This window comes from Garra rufa, chromosome 12 (assembly GCF_049309525.1).
Source record: "Garra rufa chromosome 12, GarRuf1.0, whole genome shotgun sequence".
Lineage (NCBI taxonomy): Eukaryota > Metazoa > Chordata > Actinopteri > Cypriniformes > Cyprinidae > Garra > Garra rufa.
In genome coordinates this window covers 38,153,140-38,170,738 of record NC_133372.1, presented here as the reverse complement: position 1 = coordinate 38,170,738, position 17,599 = coordinate 38,153,140, and the positions used below count along the sequence as shown (strand labels likewise).

Sequence of the window (17,599 nt, the reverse complement as noted above, 5' to 3'; positions counted from 1 at the left end):
ATATTGTTTCGCTAGATAATACCCTTGTTCCTTGGCTGGGATTGTGTAGACCCCTTTGAAGCTGCATTAAAACTGCAATTTGAACTCGTTGGCTCCCATTGAAGTCCACTATATGGAGAAAAATCCTGGAACGTTTTCCTCAAAACCCTTCATTTATTTTTCGACTGAAGAAATCAGTCATCATTTAAGATGACATGGCGGTGGGATGACTGATTTCAATTTCACATGCAAATCAGTAAAATCATGTAACATGACTTGCATAAAATAGGACGTGCTTGATTTATTAATGTTTATTTGATGTTGTGTTTTTAAAAGCACGAAAGAGAATTTGTGCTGTTCTGTGCGTTCAGAGACGGAACAGAACACGGACAAGTAAAGTGAACATTTAGCTTAAGATGCGTACCTAAACGGTCAGTTACATACAAATATATGTCAAAATGTGGCATTTGGTGATTATTTGTGTAAACCTTCGTCAGTTATGTCTCAAATTAATGTAAACAGTTGAGAATTAAAATACATGTGTAACGTTATATTGGATCCATGCAGCTTTTAAAGCGGCCACAAGTAATAGCCTATTCCTTCTGCCATCTCTGTGCTTAATGTTAATCAAACAACAAAAGACAAAAGATGTTTCTTTTTTTATCTTTTTGTTTAATTGTTTATTATTTCTATCATTAAATTAATCAACCAAAATTATCGTGATTAATTCAGGGGGCAGCCGTGGCCTAATGGTTAGAGAGTCGGACTTGTAACCCAAAAGTTGCAGGTTCGAGTCTCAGGTCCGGCAGGGATTGTAGGTGGGGGGAGTGAATGTACAGCACTTTCTCCACCCTCAATACATGCATGTTGGTGAGTCCCTTGAGCAAGGCACCGATCCCCCAACTGCTCCGGGTGTGTGTGTTCACTACTGTGTGTGTGCACTTGGATGGGTTAAATGCAGAGCACAAATTCCTAGTATGGGTCACCATACTTGGCCTCACTTCACTTCCCCCCCCCCCCCCCCATTATGATTTTTGCCATAATCGAGCAGCCCTAGTAGTAATACTCTTTGAGCTTTCGGTCTCTCAGGGTCAGAGCTTTTAGGAATATGTGATAATGTAAAGAGACTTTCGGAGAGTTCATGTGCATTTATAACTCTTCCCGCAGGAGCACTTTAATTATTACTCAGTGGACAGCGCTCTGGGCCACCTGGTCTTCTCGGTGAAGTATGATGTGATTGGAGACCAGGAGCACCTTCGACTGTTGCTTAGGTACTTCAAACATGCACACTCTTGACCATCCCAGGTGAAAAATGTTTCGCTTTGATGTTTTGAATTCTGTGTGTTCATTAAAACTTTGGTTACATATGTGTATCCTGAAATACCTTAGGAGATATAGAAAAATAAATTGTTGATATACAGTATAATCTCAGGTCTCAGAACAAACCCTCATTCTTATTCGATTTTACAAATCCTTTTTGCTTTCTCAATTGAAATCCAGTTCATGAAATTGAAATGGAATTTAAAAAATATTCTCAATTTGGTTCTGAACGCTGCACAGCCCTGTTGCAAACATTTCCTTTTTAAATAAACATTCACCTCCACTCACTCCTGTCACATATTCTCTCATTGTTCATTTTCGAAGATGTTCTGACTTAAGTGCTCAAAATAGGCAGCAGAAACACAAGGTCACATCTATTCTTTATAACCCGAAGCTTGTCTCAAGGCCCTTTAATGATGGGGATGGGAACAAGAGACAGTGTACATGTCAGAGAGAGGTTGATCTATAAAGCCTCACTTTCATAAAGGGAGCTTGTCAGGGACTCTTTGAATGTTGCATGTTGGCTGTAAGATAATTGACAGGGGCTCCTGTGAATGCTGGAGTCATTCATATGGATCCTTTTTGATAATTGAACTTCCATTCATTTCTCTCTCTCTGTCTCTTTGTCTTTTCTGCTAGATATAACATTTACATTAATGCATTTAGCAGACACTTTTATGCAGAGCAACTTATAATAGAGAAGCAAATTAGCAGAGAATGTGCTTGTGACGTACAGTTGAGTCTAGTTTGGTTATAATATTACTACGTTCATTAAAATGCTGGAGCTTACTGTAAATCTTCTGTCTTTTAATTATAGGTCAAAGTATAAAACCTACCATGATGTGATACCAATTTCTTGTCTGACCGAGTTCCCTAATGTTGTCCAGATGGCGAAGGTAAGACATTAACATAAATGGTTGAGCAGAGAAGAGTTTTACATGGCTGTCAGAGAATTAAAAATATTAATCCAATCAATTGCATGACATGTAGATGAATTTAATTAAAATATTATTAATTTTTATATTTTTTTGCAAGTATAATTATACATTTAGTTAATTAAACTTAAATTAATTGCATATATCAGTGTTTGCTGAGAAAAGTCTCTTACAAAAGGTGCCTTTAAAGTTAATTTATTATTTATCCACATGATAAAAAAAAATATTTTTTTTTACCCTTTTATTTTTTAATTAAATACTCAAATTGAAATTTAAAAAGAAATTATTATAAATATTCAAATTAAATTAATCACTTTTTTTTAAAGCTCATCTGTGAAGAAGTGAATGTGGACCGATTTTATCCGGTCTTATACCCAAAGGTAAGCTGAAACAGAAAACGAATGAACAAATCATGTAGTTTTCTTTCACTGACCCTCGTTGTTTATCCATTTTAAGGCATCCAGGCTTATTGTGACCTTTGATGAGCACGTCATCAGCAACAATTTCAAGTTTGGAGTCATCTATCAGAAATTTGCACAGGTTAGATCACCTTTAAACGTTTTTATTCCTGGTTTTCTTAAAGGGATAGTTCCCTTAAAATGAAAATTCTGTCGTTAATTACTCACCCTCATGCCATTCCAAACCCATAAGTTCATCTTCAGAACACAAATTAAGATATTTTTGATTAAATCCAGGAGCTTTCTAATCTTTCATAAAGCTTTCTGAGCTTCATAAAATTAAAGTTGAACCACTGATGTCACATGGACTATTTTAACAATGTCCTTACTACCTTTCTGGGCCTTGAACGTGTCAGAACGTGTCAGAAAGCTCTCAGATTTCATCAAAAATATCTTAATTTGAGTCTTGAAGGAGAATGAAGGTCGAGTAGGTTTGGAATGACATGAATTTTCTTTTTTGGGTGAACTATCCCTTTAAATTTTATTCATTGTGAACTTGTGAACTGAAAGTGTTCTTTGTTCTACAGACATCAGAAGAAGAGCTATTCGGAAACAATGAGGAAAGTCCAGCTTTTGTTGAGTTTCTAGAGTTCTTGGGAGAGAAGATTGAACTTCATGATTTTAAAGGGTATAGACATACAGTATTTAAGTATTTGTCTTTTTTCCTGGTTCTGGAACAACATTCCTGTCAACCATTCACATTTTAGTGTCAGGTGTGGAGCTGTTTTTGAGACTTCATTAGCACAGTTATTTTGTTGTAATTTCCTTTTGGTTACATATCTAGGTCAGAGTTGAGTAATAGCTAGGATTGTTTGATAATGTTGTCCCAGGACCAACAAAGAGTTGTTTGTACGTCTGGTATGTTTGAGTTTGAAAATATTAATGAAGTAATTCAGAGCTTTTGAACTTTTTTCATAATACAGCTTTCGTGGTGGCCTGGATGTGACACATGGTCAGACAGGAACCGAGTCAGTCTACCACAACTTCCACAACAAAGAGATAATGTTCCACGTGTCCACTAAGCTGCCATACACTGAAGGTGATTCCCAGCAGGTAAGACTTCATGTTTTTATTTTATTAATTTATTTGCTTTATTTTGTTTTGGGCTTTCGATTTGTTTTTGTCTGCTTTATTTATTTATTTATTTATTTATTTATTTATTTATTTATTTATTTTTATATTGTTTTGCCTTGTTTTTGTTTTGTTCTGCTTGCTTTCTTTGAATATTTATTTTTTGCTTTATTTTATTTATTTTTGCTGCTTTGTTTTGTTTTTAGTTTTTGCTTTGTTTTGATTGGTAATCAGTGAAGAACATATGAACATTTTTTTTTTTTATGTTTTTTTTTTTTGACATTTGGTTTTGTTTTGTTCTGCTTTATTTATTTTTTTGACTTTGTTTTGTTCTGCTTTTATTTATTTATTTATTGCTGTTTTGTTTTGTTCTACGTTTTGTTTTGGTTTTGTTTTGATTCACAGTCATTGAATATATGAAAACAATTTTTCAATTATGTTTGAGATTCCTCAGATTTTAGATTCCAAAATCCTAAAATTATGCTTAATTTTTTTATGCAGAGAGATTTTATTTTATTTTATTTTATTTTATTTTATTTTATTTTATTTATTTATTTTTATGGGCAGAACAAACCTGTTTTGGGTTTCTTAGTTTACTTATTTGACTTTGTTTTGTTCTGCTTTTTGTTTTTATTTTGTTTTGATTCACAATCAGTGAAGAACATATGAACATTTTATTTATTTTTGTTTAGTTTTTTTCTGCTTGTTTGCTTTCTTTCTTTGGCTTTGTTTTTTGTTTTTACGGCTTTATTTTATTTATTAATTATTTATTGCTACTTTGTTTTGTTCTGCTTTTTGTTTTTATTTTGTTTTGATTAGCAAACAGTGCAGAACATATGAACATTTTATTTATTTTTGTTTTGTTTTATTCTGCTTGTTTGCTTTCTTTCTTTGGCTTTGTTTTTTCTGCTTTGTTTTATTTATTTATTGCTAGTGAAGAACATATGAACATTTTTTTATTTTTGTTTTGTTTTTGTTTTGTTTTGTTTTGCTTGTTTGCTTTCTTTCTTTGGCTTTGTTTTTGTTTTTTCTGCTTTATTTTATTTATTTATTTATTTTAATTTTGTTTTGATTCACAATCAGTGACGAACAGATGAACATTAAATTTAATTTTTTTTTTTTTATTCTGTTTAATTCAGGTTCCTTAGATTTTAGATTCCTATTCTTAGCTAAATCAAATTTTTGGTTACCTGTTGAGGGCGGGTGAATATAGATTCATGGACACATTTAGGACAAACCAGTAACATTCTGGGATATTGTGTCACAGCTAGTGTTCGTTTCGGGTATATTACCAGTTGCAGCCCCCCAGAGATGCTTGGCCACTGTGTTATGCGCTGACCAACAGCATGCTCTGTTAATTAGCAAGCAAACCACATAGTGCACAGGACTGATCCTGGAAAGCCATCTGTTGTCATGCACATTTGCTTTGCTCAGAGAAAAAACATCACCTAGGGGTTTCAGCACAGACTGCCCTCTTACAAAGCTGGCCACTAAAACACACCCTCTTCAGTATGGTACCTCAAGAGGCCAGAGATAACATATGGGTACAGACTCATCACCTGCTGCTCTTTAATCGAGATTTGTGTGTTATATGAGAGCTACAGTATAGCGATATGCTAATGGCCTCCAGACTGGCACCGACAAATGTGTTGTTGCCTTAAAATGATTTGTTTCTATCTAAATACATTATTTTGAATATGATGTTTGCTACAGGGCTGCAAACATGCTTCGATACGTCTTATTAATTTCCTGAGCATTTTGATGATGAAGACAAGTGGTTTTCTTTTGAACTTGTGAATGTCTGTGAACTATTTTTCTGTTTTGACAGCACTCTCTAATAAGTATTTATGAGCAAGCTGTGAAGACGAGCGAATGATCGGTTCAGCTGAGGAAAGCTAATCGGATAAACCTTTGAAGGTTTATATGCGATCAAATTGACACCCTGCAGAATGCTAATATTGTTTTGTCACAATGTTAAATCAAGTATGAATGTAATTATTGTTCGGAAATTTAGGGCTTTGACATCACTGGTGCAATAAAACACAAAACAGCTTGTAATATGTAAAATATGTTTAATGAATAATCTTTGTCAGTGTAAGAGTGAATCTCTCAAACCATATCAAGATCATAAAAAACAAACCAGGACATTTAACCACAAAATCAAAAGGAAAAACTGTAGTGCAACAATAAGGAATATGTTCATAATACAACATACAAAATCCGAAAAATATACCCAATTTTTTTATGTAGAATTTGTGAGACTTACTATTTGTTATCTTGTGTTTGGCCCAAGCAAAATGATGCTGTTTGGTAAAACTAGGCTATTTTATTTTGGTATTTTGCTTTGTTTTGTTTTTTAAATTTAATTTTATTTTTAATCCCCAAGCAATGAACAAAAATATGAAAAGTATAAACACAAAAAAAAATTTTTTTCAGATTATATTTATTTCTTTGTGAGACTGATGCTGTTTGGTAAAACTAATGGCTATTTAATTTAATTTAATTTTATTTTATTTTATTTTATTTTATGTTATTTTATTTTATTTTATTGTATTTATTTTTATTTTTATTATATTTAATCCACAAGCAATGAACAAAAATATGAAAAGTATGAACACAAAATATTTATATTTTGGTAAAATTAATGGCTATTTTATTTTATTTTATTTTATTTTATTTTATTTTATTTTATTTTTTATTTTATTTTAAATATGGGCACTCTTACAACAAACCTGTTTTGTGTTTTTTACCAGTTAAAGACAAAATCAAATTAAAAATGATTAATTACAATTAACTATTGTGCTTTATTGCCATGAAAGTAGTATAATATACCCCACAAGTTGGTATATATGTTGACTCAGTTCGAGACCACATTTATCAGTTTTTCAAACACATGGTCTATTTTAGTTTTCAGTTCAGGTTTCGGTTCTGGCCGGTCTTTTCGAAGAAGTGAATCTTAAATCAGTTGTGCAGACATTACGGGCAGCTTCCTCTTATTACTTCACAGTTTTGTTGTCTTGGTATGACTTTATTTCAGCTCCAGAGGAAGAGGCATATAGGAAATGACATTGTGGCCATTGTGTTCCAAGAAGAAAATACACCATTTGTACCCGATATGATTGCATCAAATTTCCTTCACGCTTACATAGTGGTGCAAGTGGAGAACGCCTGCACCGATAACGTCCTCTATAAGGTAATTAATCCAGTTTTGATCATTCAAAATTAATCTTGGGCCATGGATTTATGTGAATGATGTATTTCTTATAGGAATGTGCACAATGATTAATTCAGTTCTAAAGTAGATTTGTTCTCTACACAGTGATGATTTCCAATAAAGTAAAAAACAATATAGTGATAGAGACTTTTTTTGGAAGCTTTCCTGATATCCATCATAATTTCTTTTGTGATATTGTAGGTGTCTGTTACAGCAAGAGATGATGTGCCTTTCTTTGGACCTGCTCTCCCAGACCCAGCTGTCTTTAAAAAGGTACATCTTTTCAGCCTGGATTCATGTAATGTGATTATGAGTCTTTGCCTGGAACACAGAATTGGAACAGCTGTTTTTACAAAATTCTTCAGATCCTTCAACCATTGATCATTTATGAAGTATTTAGCTTATTAATTATGCTTTCAGATGCCAATAAGTGTAAACAAGTACTTTTCGTTCAGCTTCACTTTAATTCAATACATTCCATAGTTTCGGGATTTGTCCAACATACAAAATATAGATAGTCAATTTTTTTTAAAGTATGGGTGTGACTACAGAAATGTCTCATTTACTTTTTAATTATGCATAAATGAATTGGTAAAGCCTTTTATAAAATACTGACAAGCGATATGAATAAATATAGTTGTAATTAAAAAAAAATCTATTGAAACAATTTTACTGCCACTTAAGTTTGTTGGCAAGGAATAGTAATTTGAAAATGTACTCACCCTCAGGCCATCCAAGATGTAGATGAGTTTGTTTCTTTATTAGAACAGATTTGGAGAAATTTTGCATTAGATTACTCTCTCAACAATGGATCCTCTGCAGTGAATGGGTGCCGTCAGAATGAGTCCAAACTGCTGATAAAAACACTTCACAATGATGTTAATTGATGGACTGAAGTCAATGTGGATTACTTGTGGATTATTGTGATGTTTTTATCAGCTGTTTGGGCTCTCATTCTGACGGCACCCATTCACTACAGTGCATCCATTGGTGAGCAAGTGATGTAATGCATAATTTCTTCAAATCTGTTCTGCTGAAGAAACAATCTTGACCTGAGGGTGAGTATTTTCAGCAATTTTTCATTTTTTGAGTAAGCTATTGCTTTAATCATAAGTGATATTAGTAAATTAATTAAGTTGGCTTGAGAAAGCTACTTAATGAAATGCTATTTAAACTTAATATTATTATTTTTCTTCTGAGACTAAAATTTCTGATTGTTACTCCTCCTAGAGCTTTAACTCCAAACTCAGCCTAGATCTTCTGACTAATCATGTTAACAACATGCTAGTAACATGCTAATCGTGATTACATCATGCTTGCAACATGCTAGTAACATGCTAATTATGGTAACAACATGCTAGTAACTTGCAAATGATGCTAAAAACATGCTAGCATGCTAATTGTGATAGAATCATGTTAGCAACATGCTAGTAACATGCTAATCATGCTAAAAACAAGCTAACAACATGCTAGTAACATGCTAATCGTGATATAATCATGTTAACGACCTGTTAGTAACATGTTAATCATGCTAGAATCATGCTATAACATGCTAGTAACTTGCAAATGATGCTAACAATATGCTAGTAACATGCTAATCATGCTAGAAATGTGCTAACAACATGTTAGTAACTTGTTAATCATGTGAACATGCTAGTGGCATGTTAATCATGCTAGTTACTCTGCTAATCATGCTTACAGCGTGCTATAATGTGCTAATCATGCTAGCAACATGCTAATCACATGCTAATCATGTTAGCATAATGCTAGTAACTTGCAAATGATGCTAAAACATGCTAGCATGCTAATCCTGATGAAATCATGCTAGCAAGAACATGTTAGCAACAAGCTAGTAACATGTTAATCGAGATAAAATCATGATAGCAAAATGCTAGTAACAAGTTAATCATGCTAGAATCATGCTATAACATGCTGGTAACTTGCAAGTGATGCTAACAATGTGTTAGTAACATGTAGCATGCTAGTAAAATGCTAATCATGCTAGAACTGTGCAAATAACATGTTACTAAGTTGCTAATCATGTTAGCAACATGCTAGGGACATGTTAATCATGCTAGTAACTTGCTAATCATGCTAACAGCATACTAGTAACTTACTAATAATGCTAGCAACATGCTAATCATGCTGGCAACATGATAGTAACTAGCAAATGATGCTAAAATATGTTAGCATGCTAATTGTGATAGAATAATGCTAGCAACATGTTAATCATGCTAGAAAAATGCTAACAACAAGCTATTAACGTGTTAATCGTGATAAAATCCTGTTAGCAACATGCTAGTAACATGTTAATCATGCTAGAATCATGCTAGTGATTTGTTCATGATGCTAACAATACACTAGTATGCTAGTAACTTGCTAATCATGTTAACAACATGCTAGTGACATGTTAATCATGCTAGTAACTTGCTAATCATGTTAACAGCATACTAGTAACTTACTAATAATGCTAGCAACATGCTAGTAACATACTAATCATGCTGGCAACATGATAGTAACTAGCAAATGATGCTAAAATATGTTAGCATGCTAATCGTGATAGAATAATGCTAGCAACATGTTAATCATGCTAGAAAAATGTTAACAACAAGCTATTAACGTGTTAATCGTGATAAAATCATGTTAGCAACATGCTAGTAACATGTTAATCATGCTAGAATCATGCTAGTAATTTGTTCTTGATGCTAACAATACACTAGTATGCTAGTAACTTGCTAATCATGTTAACAACATGCTAGTGACATGTTAATCATGCTAGTAACTTGCTAATCATGTTAACAGCATACTAGTAACTTACTAATAATGCTAGCAACATGCTAGTAACATACTAATCATGCTGGCAACATGATAGTAACTAGCAAATGATGCTAAAATATGTTAGCATGCTAATCGTGATAGAATAATGCTAGCAACATGTTAATCATGCTAGAAAAATGCTAACAACAAGCTATTAACGTGTTAATCGTGATAAAATCATGTTAGCAACATGCTAGTAACATGTTAATCATGCTAGAATCATGCTAGTAATTTGTTCTTGATGCTAACAATACACTAGTATGCTAGTAACTTGCTAATCATGTTAACAGCATGCTAGTAACATGGTAATCATGCTAGCAACATGCTTGTAACTTGCAAATGGTGCTAAAATCATGCTAGCATGCTAATCATGATAGAATCATGCTAGCAACATGCTAGTAACATGCTAATCATGCTAGCAACAAGCTAGTTACATTTAATTGTCATTAAATCATGTTAGCAACATGATAGTAACTTGCAAATGATGCTAACAATATGCTAGAAACATGTTAGTAACTTGTTATCATCTATCTATCTATCTGATATATATGTATATATATATATACTTTAAGCTTTTAAAACTACCTTAAATTTCAAACTATTTAAGACTGAAAACCTTCAAACTTAATTAAAACCTTAAACCTTTTTCACCTTTTCTTAAACTTTCTGGTCCGGCTTCCTCAAGCCAACTTAAAATTGGTCTTGACAAACTTTTTTTATCTAGTTAAAAATAATACATCATTGAACTGTTATGTAATTTACCTACAATTTACCTAAAAAAAAATCTAATTTAGGAACTGTTCTTTGTATAAATCTAATTTAATCTCTGTTTTTTGTGTTTTGTTTAGAGTCCAGAGTTTCATGAGTTCCTCTTGACCAAACTGATCAATGCTGAATATTTCTGCTATAAAGCGGAGAAGTTTGCCAAGCTGGAGGTGAGAAGGCCATACATGTGTTTATATTTGTGTGGGAGCATCTGCATGCATGCTACAATAAAAATGTTTTTGTTCTCCAGGAGAGAACACGTTCTGCTCTGCTGGAGACTTTATATGAGGAGCTGCACATGAACAGCCAGTCCATGATGGGATTGGGAGGAGACGACGACAAACTGGAGAATGGAGGAGGAGGAGGCGGCGGCTTCTTTGAGTCTTTCAAGGTAGAATCCATTTGTATCTCTTTATTAGGGTTGTATTTGTTTAATTGAGTAGTGATAAAATCATGCTTATGAATAGCAGAGATGCCTGACAATTGACAGTTTGCATACTATCTACTCTATATGTAGTATAAAATTAGTGTGATACACTGTATACTGTATCTGTCTTTATTTGAAGTACATTAAAACTATTATTGTTTTTTTTTTTCTTTTTTTGATTAGGGTATCAAATACACAGCCTTAAGCATAAGAGATTCTTTCAAAAACATTAAAAATGTCTTATCCTCAAGGCTGTGTTCATTTGATCAAATGCATTATGCATTACATTTTTCTTATATATATATATAATATTATTATTATTATTATTATTATTATTATATATATATATATATATATTTTTTTTTTTTTTTTTTAAATGTGATTTATTTATGTGATACAAAACTGAATTTTCAGCATCATTTCTCCAGTCTTCAGTGTCTCATGATCTTTCAGAAATCCTTTTTAATATGCTGATTTGGTGTTCAAAGAAACATTTCTTATTGAAGAAGTGTGCTGTTTAATATTTTTGTGGAAACCATGATCATTTTAAGGATTCTTTGATAAATAGAAAGTAAAACAAACAAACAAAACACAGCTTTTATTTGAAAGATTAATGTCACTACTGCCAGTGATCAAATTAATTCATTAAACAATTAATCCAATAAACTCAAGTAATAAAAAAAAGTACACTGTAGAAGTAGAAGTACATTGCGTTATGGCCTACACATACACTAACAAAACAAATGTTTTTTTTAAAGATTTTTAATGTTTTTTTTTTTTAAAGAAGTCTCTTCTGCATCTCTTTAAGCTTGCATTTATTTGATCCAAAGTACAGCAAAAGAGTAAATTTAAAATAACTGTCTTCTATTTGAATATATTTTAAAATGTCATTTATTCCTGTGATTTCAAAGCAGAATTTTTAACATCATTACTCCAGTCACACGATCCTTTAGAAGTCATTTTAATATTCAGATTTGCTGCTAAAAAACATTTATTATGTTCAAAACAGCTCAGTATAATTTTTGTAAGGTTTCTTATAACATTATAAATGTCTTTATCATTACCTTTGATCAATTTAAAGCATCCTTGCTAAATAGAAGTATTAATTTCAGATAAATGCTGATCTTTGGATCTTTCTATTCATCAAAGAATCCTACTACTTTAAATTCTGATAATATATATATATATATATATATATATATATATATATATATATATATAATTTTTTTTCCCTAAACAGCAAATCAGCATATTATAATGATTTCTTGATGATCATGTGACTCTGAAGACTGGGGTAATGATGCTAAAAAAATAGCTTTGATCACAGGAATAAATTGCATTTTAAAATATATTCAAATAAAAAGCAGTTATTTGAAATAGTAAAACTATTTCACAATATTACCTCTTTTGCTCTGTATTTTGGATCAAAAGAAAGCAGGCTTGGTGAGCAAAAGAAACATTTTTACAGTTCAAAACTGCTTACGTTTTGCACATTATGGCAAATGTAGATAGTCAACTTGTGTTATTTGCATATTGAATTTTTTTGTACTTCTCACAGTTTACAAACTGCAGTATAGCTAGTAGTCTGTAGTGTGCTAGTCCAGTCATAGCCACTTTCTCCATTTAACTTCTATTTACTCTCTTTAGCTCTCACATAAGCAGTTGTAGTGCCCTCTAGTGTTGTGTTGCAGTGATGCAATGCATTGTTTTTCTCTTTCCAGCGAGTAATCCGCAATAGAAGTCAGTCTATGGATGCTATGGGCCTCAGTAACAAGAAACCCCACACCGTCTCCACAAGCCACAGTGGAAGTTTTACACACAACCCCCCAGACACCCCTAAAACACCCGGCATTGTAAGTGTGAATGCCCTTGTGGAGATCAGCTGAACTAAAATTGTTAAAAAAGACACAACAACTTGATAAAAATAAATGCAGATTGTCATGAGATGCCCCACAACAGTGTAGTTTGTGTCAGATCCCTTTGAGTCGCAGCTGGCTTGCGTTGTGCCCTGCGAGTGGGTTTGACCTTTGAGTGCCTGTGTTATCATTCCACATCTGTGAGGCTTGTGCTGATGGTAAACCAGGTCTTCTCCTGCCATTTCTGATCTTCATCATTTCACCATTACAAAAGAAAAAACTGATGTGTAATGAGCTTTTATGATCTGTTTGGATGCTGGTCGGTGGAACAGATGGGGCTCTCCACAAGTGACCGTCCCGTTTCCATCACTATGACAACGAGCGCAACAGCAATAACTGAGAGAGCCTCTCTTGACAGACTGACATAACCGCCTATTAGCCATACTAATGTACTACTGTGTCTGCAAACAACTGTCCCAGAAACCAGATAATGATCAAATGTGTTTGCAAATCTGCTAACTTGCAGACAGCTTAGTTAAAAAGAGATTTTTCCATTTGGGCCTGTTTTCAATGTCACTGCAAGGCTTAATGCACAAATCTGAAAGCAAAGTAAATTACTCAACAAGCTCTGATGATGTTGAAGGGCTTTTCCATTTTGTGCGCATGGACTTCTAACAGTACTGATAGTCCTCTTTCTGTTTTTAATCATAAAACTACCACCAGCCTAATGTCAGTACACACAGAAAGTTGATTTACACTAAACTTTTTATATACAATGGCCATTCAAAGTGCTTTACGTAGGCATAATAATAATAATAATAAACAGACATATAAATGTCAAGTTAAAATCAATAAAGACAAAATAAAGGTTAAATTGAATAATATGGTAAGAAAGAAAGAAAGTGCATGAATGGAAGATATTATGTAGTGGCTAATAATCTGAATCAAAATCTGACCCAAATGTGATTTTTCCCCAGTCCTTGATTATTCCTGGAAAAAGCCCGACCCGTAAGAAATCTGGTCCTTTCAGTTCCAGGAGGAGCAGTGCTATTGGGATTGAGAACATACAAGAAGTTCAGGAGAGAAGGTAAGAAAACAGGCCGGTTTGTTATGCCTTGCTATTTTATGAGAAGAAAAAAAGTTTAAAATACATAAAAATGCAAAAATTGGGGTTGAAATTATTTTTTTTAAATATAAATTTACAGTGTAAAGTTTTTGTTTCATGTTTTATGTTGCAGCCTTACGTTAAACTGCTTGAAATAATTTTTTCACATCAATCTACACTCCATACAATATAGTGACAAAGCAAAAAACTGGTTCATAACTTTGCTAATTTATTAGAAGAAATAAACAACTGAAATAATTCCATTGCATAAGTTTTCATACCCTTTTCTGGGACACTTGAAATTTACCCCTGGAGAATTGATATTGTTTGTAGATGTTACTTCTCTTCGAGTGGAGTTAACCTGTGGCAAATTCATTTGAATGAGTATGATTTGCAAAGGCACAACCTTTCAATAAAAGATATAACAGCTGAACATACATATCAGAGCAAAAACAAGCTCTGAGGTCAAAAGAACTGCCTGTAGAGCTCAGAGACAGGACTGCATCAAAGCACACATCTGGGAAAGAGTCTAGAAAAAAATTCTGCTGCATTGAAGGTTTACAGAAGCAGAAGTTTAGAACTAGGACTCTTTCTAGAGCTGGCCTCTTAACCAAAGCAATCATTTGTTGAAGAAGGGCCTTGGTTAGACTTGTGGCCAAGAAGCTGATAGTCACTCTAATTGAGCTCCATGATCGTATGTGGAGATAGGAGAAACTTACAGAAGGACAAACATCACTGCAACACCGATCCAGTTTTAAAGGCAGTATGGCCAAACTCAATTCTCAGTAAAGACACATGAAAACTTTGAATTTGCAATAAAGCATCTAAAGAACTCTCAGATTGAGAGAAACAAGATTCATTCAGAACCTCAAAATGGGCAGAAGGTTTACCTTCCAACAGGACAATGATCCTAAGCACACAGCAAGAGTGGCTTATAGACAACCCTGTGAATGTCCTTGAGTGGCCCAGCCAGAGTCTGGGCTTGAACCCATTCTAATGTTTCTGGGGAAACCTAAAAAATGTCTGTCAGCCCCCATCCAACCCGATAGAGCATGAGAGGTGAAGATCTGAGGAGAAGAATGGCAGATTGTTGCATCATACCAAAAAGACTTCAAGGGTTATGAATATTTTCGCAAGGCACTATATTTTAATATTTTTGTCTTTGAAAAATGTCAAAGTGGATATTCTGGTTTAATAGCAAAGAACAAAAGGCAGAAATTCTTGGAGGGAAAACTCTTTAAGTAGTTTAGCATAATTGATTGCTTGTAAGAATTCATTTTGTTGTCATGTGGCAAAAAAAAAAACATTAAAAGGAAATATAACAAAGATTAGAATCTATTAGGTTTAGTAAGTATCTGAAAAATAAGTATCTGATAATGTCAGGTTTATTACATATCAAATATGAAAAATGCAGTGCTGAAAACAATAATTAAGATGTGTTAACTATTATGTTCCAGCAGTCGAGAGGTGTCCCCTAGTCCACAGAGGACATCTGATGGTGGACACACCACTCAGGACTTCAGATTAGACAACTCGTCAAGTCAGAGCTCACCTGAGATGCAAATTACCAAGATTGGGTGAGCACCAATAAAAACACTTCCTAACACTTTGTAATCTCACACTCCAATGCAGTAAATTTCCTACTGTAAATATATGAAAACTTAATTTTTGATTAGTAATATACATTGCTAAGAACTTCATTTGAAGGCCATTTTCTCAATATTTTGATTTGCACCCTCTTATTCCAGATTTTCAAATAGTTGTATCTCGGCCAAATATTGTCCTATCCTAACAAACCATACATCAATGGAAAGCTTATTTATTCAGATTACATATGATGTATGACCCTTATAACTGGTTTAATGGTCTAGGGTCACATATTGGTAATACGCAGATTTTTTCTTATATTATCTATAAATGTAATATCCTCAAATCTAAATATCACATTCATGTGTAGTAAGTAAATAGCCTGAGGTTAGGTGGCGTGTTCAAAGGAAACAATAGGTAGTTGCTCACAAGCCGCTCCTCGTTTAAAACTTTTTATTACCCTTTACATAAAACCACTCCCAGCAGCAAAGAACAGATATTTGTTTTACTGTATTTGAGTTCAAACAATCATTATAGCTTTACTGGTTTATGAAGGAATAATTAGAAATGCAGCTACTTTGAACTTGTATGAATGTTGAGAAGGCACATCTGCATACACTAAACCACAATGTAGGCCAATGGGGCTGTCATAACATACTCTATTGTCATTATGCAATAGCAAAATCCAGCATAAACAACACCTTTTAATCACATGGCCAGAGCAGTGGGAATTTTCAGTCTGATGTAGGTACGGTAATTTCAAAGTGCAAGGGTCAAAAAGTTAATCGCTGATGTGTGTTTGATGGTGATACAGCAACTGAAATTTTAATTCCTTCAAAAGTGAATCAAATATACCTCAAGCAACTTTATAAAATGCGTTTACCTCATCTTTCTTCACTTGTGTATATGACTTTCTGCTTTCAGACAAATGCAATTGGAGTTATATTAAAAAATGTCCTGGCTCTTCCAGGTTTTATAATGGCTTGGGATTTTGAAGTCCAAAAGTGCATATATCTATCATAAAAGTACTCCAAACAGCTTTGGGGGGTTAATAAAGGCCTGCTGAAGTGAATGCATGCGTTTGTGATTATAAATATAGCCATATTTATAACTTTATAATCCATGTTCTCCAGCTTTCGCTAATTGTCGTACGCGCGTTCACAAGACATTGTTGTTCCAGTGGATGACGTAGGAAAACGTGGCGACGAACCGAACCAAAACAAAACAAAACACCGGTCACTCATTAGTAGTACAAAACGAGGATTTGTAAAGAAAAAAGTTAGAGAATTTCGATACAAGCCGAGTGGAGACTATTTTTTGTTTGCTATGAACAAAACTTGTTTTTCTTGAGCTCGCCGGAGCTTATGCTTTGGCTAAATCATCCGCTGGATGTGAACAGATATAACAGTTAGTGAAGTTAGAGATTACTGTTTAGAAAATAGTAAATATGGATTTTTATCTTACAAAAATGGATCGATTCACTTCAGAATGCTCTGTTACTACTTTTGAGTCTATAAAAAACCTAATTACGACTAATATGAGTCATTACTAATACATCTAGAAATCACACCTGCAATCACTAAACATCAATATGGCTAATGCTGTCATAACATACTCCATTATCATCATGCAATAGCAAAACACAGCCCAAACATCACATTTTTAATCACATGGGCAGAGCAGAGCCGTGCGACTATTCAGATGTAGGTGCAGTAGTTTTACGATGCAGAGGTCAAAACGTTTTGTTCTTAAGGTGTAGCTTTCCTTTAAAAGTGAATCAAATATACCTCAACCAACTTTATTAGATATTAAATCAAACAGAATATGCATCCAGTTATTGAGATTTAATGGTTAGTTCACCCAAAAATGACACAGTTACCTACCTTCAGCCCTATTAAAGAAGTTCACTTCTTGAAGCAAAGTTTACAGACAATGTACTCACCCCCTTGTCATCAAAGATGTTCATGGATGCTCATTCTTTCTTCAGTCATAAAGAAAATGTTTTTGAAGAAAGCATTTCAGGATTTTTCTCCATATAGTGGACCTCTATGGTGCCTGCGAGTTT

At 33.5% G+C, this 17,599-nt stretch overlaps 1 protein-coding gene across 1 annotated transcript in view; it reads left to right on the top strand.

The window, feature by feature from the left end:
* rap1gapb (RAP1 GTPase activating protein b) overlaps positions 1-17,599 on the top strand; it is a 42,825-nt gene that overhangs the window by 14,607 nt on the left and 10,619 nt on the right. Inside the window, exons 5-17 of the mRNA XM_073852507.1 lie at positions 1,147-1,250; positions 2,117-2,195; positions 2,561-2,614; positions 2,691-2,774; positions 3,220-3,320; positions 3,616-3,745; positions 6,801-6,956; positions 7,179-7,250; positions 10,643-10,729; positions 10,810-10,950; positions 12,708-12,839; positions 13,820-13,929; positions 15,405-15,524. Coding sequence (XP_073708608.1) covers positions 1,147-1,250; positions 2,117-2,195; positions 2,561-2,614; positions 2,691-2,774; positions 3,220-3,320; positions 3,616-3,745; positions 6,801-6,956; positions 7,179-7,250; positions 10,643-10,729; positions 10,810-10,950; positions 12,708-12,839; positions 13,820-13,929; positions 15,405-15,524 — 1,370 coding nt within the window. The remainder of the gene's footprint in view (positions 1-1,146; positions 1,251-2,116; positions 2,196-2,560; positions 2,615-2,690; positions 2,775-3,219; positions 3,321-3,615; positions 3,746-6,800; positions 6,957-7,178; positions 7,251-10,642; positions 10,730-10,809; positions 10,951-12,707; positions 12,840-13,819; positions 13,930-15,404; positions 15,525-17,599) is intronic.